The following is a 2,045-nucleotide window of genomic DNA, read 5'->3' as shown; positions in this document are numbered from 1 at the left end:
CAAAACTCAATCTCAACCACTGTCACCACAAACACGCATCTTGTTATCTTGAGTGCTCATGCAGGGAGATGAGGCATCCACTGTACCAAGAAGAAAAGAAGTTATGCAAACTTCAAGTGATAGGAATCTCAAAATTAATAGGACAGGTGAATGACAGCTAGGAAAGACAATACAAGCCAAGCCGTCTTCAGGCGGGAAAGCAGTCAGCTTGCTGCATTCTGAGTGACTCAAAGCACAGTAATAAAGGTGAGCAAGCAGTGATTTGCAATGAACTAAGACTGTAAGTGAAAATTCATGGATCCAGTTCTTTGCATTTGTCTGCAAGGGCACAGAGCGCATTTGCAATATTTGTGAACGTGTCCAAAGGCTGCCTTTGATGACCACTCAAGTACTGACTGTTAAACATTAAAATAATTCCAGGCTCATTAAAACTAACGCTCTTTCAAAATATAAGAACCCAACAATGACTTGCAATGAAATGCCGCAGCTCTTTGTTTTTAAGCCCCCAAGCAAGAAGCATTTTTTTCCTCTCTCGCACTCTCTTTAAAAATAAAGGAACTCAGACAAACATTAACCCCTGAATTTCACTGCTCATCACAAAACCATCAAGACTACTCACAAACCCATCAGTCTTGCAGTAATCCCAAATTTGTCTTGCAAAGACCATTTGAAAAGAAAATGGTCATATCAAACATACCGGTGGGCAAAGGTATATATATTCTCTTCTCCAGTCTCCGTCGGAGAGCTTCGTCGATATCCCAGGGAAAATTTGTAGCAGATAATACCATAACCATCTTGGAAGGGTCATCATTTTCCAGAGCACCACCTACCCCTGCAAGCACAAGTCAGAGCAATTTCACTCCAAAGCTCTTATTGATTGAGATGCTTGCTGAGAAACACTGCACAAACATTGTATAAGCCTGCACAAAGCTAAGCAACAGCTCCATATAGTCCTAGCGTCCCTTTCCAAACTTCTTAGTGTTTCTTTCCAAACTTTCCATGGCCTAGGTGACACAAGACCATCATTATCACAGAGAGAGGGACAGTTCATTCTTCTGTTGAGTCAGGGGAGGGTTTTCTTTGACATCACTAATAACAGAGCCGTATGTGAGTGTAGCCCTACTAGTCCCACTGACAGTGCTATCTCTGTCAAACCTGGTCATAGTAGAAACAGGAATCACTACTCAGCTTACCAAATGAGAACTGCAAAGAAATTACCACTTCGGGGCAAAAAGTTTCTTACCCTGAGTTTACCACAATGAACATGCACATTTGAGAACATTTTAAATAGCAGTTAAACAATAGCTGCAATATAAAGGCAGTTATCAAACCTCTAAACCATACAATATTCCTCAGATGGTCATCCCTGTTGTGTGCACCTGCATAAAACAGGTATTAAATCTGACTTAAAAGGGTAATATTAGCTGCCACCACAGAGTACAGCAAAATCAGATCTCACAATGGGGTTCCGCAGTTGGAGGCTCTGGCAAAAAGAAGAAATTTGTTTAAATTGAATACAAATAAAATCCCTGCATTAACCTGCACAAATCTCCATTATCTGCTTCTCCTAGAGTCTCTCTTTAATATGAGTTTTCAATTCACCATTAAAATAGCCATTTTAGAAAAAAAAAGCACAACACTCTTCTCAGTTATCTGCCTTTGAACACTCCAAAAATAGACTGGTCTCAATTTCTGCCTTATTTTTCCCCTATCCATTAAACTAGGTTTTCCAGATGGCTCAAGTTCTTACATTCCCACCTGTAAAGAAACAACACCCCAGCCCCAAACCCAGATGTAAGTACTCATTACCATCCATTTGCACAAGCAGCTCTGACTTGACTCTGCGACTGGCCTCGTGTTCGTCGGACGTGCCTCTGCGGCTGCAGATGGAATCTATCTCATCAATGAAGATTGTTGTTGGAGCATAAAACCGTGCCTTTGTTCAAATGAAAACACCACCATTAAGGCTGTAGCAGCAAGCACAGGCCCTCATCAGACCACAACCCAGTCCTGCTACACATATCACATATATATCTTCCCTGCCT

At 41.3% G+C, this 2,045-nt stretch overlaps 1 protein-coding gene across 5 annotated transcripts in view; it reads right to left on the bottom strand.

Moving 5' to 3' along the window:
* Positions 1-2,045, bottom strand: part of KATNAL1 (katanin catalytic subunit A1 like 1) — a 44,743-nt gene that overhangs the window by 7,187 nt on the left and 35,511 nt on the right. For 4 of the 5 annotated variants that reach the window (XM_027884583.1, XM_027884586.1, XM_027884585.1 and 1 more), the window contains 2 exons: positions 1,810-1,872; positions 698-832 (listed from right to left, as the gene is read on the bottom strand). In XM_027884583.1, coding sequence (XP_027740384.1) covers positions 698-832; positions 1,810-1,872 — 198 coding nt within the window. Of the gene's footprint in view, positions 1-697; positions 833-1,809; positions 1,937-2,045 lie in introns of all 5 variants that reach the window. The other variant, XM_027884587.1, reaches the window with a different exon arrangement.

The sequence above is a fragment of the Empidonax traillii genome, unplaced genomic scaffold, assembly GCF_003031625.1.
Source record: "Empidonax traillii isolate 1590-97213 ecotype Southwest subspecies unplaced genomic scaffold, ASM303162v1 scaffold149:size904812, whole genome shotgun sequence".
In the NCBI taxonomy this organism is placed as follows: domain Eukaryota; kingdom Metazoa; phylum Chordata; class Aves; order Passeriformes; family Tyrannidae; genus Empidonax; species Empidonax traillii.
The sequence above is the reverse complement of the archived record's forward strand: the minus strand, read 5'-3'. Positions and strand labels throughout refer to the sequence as shown.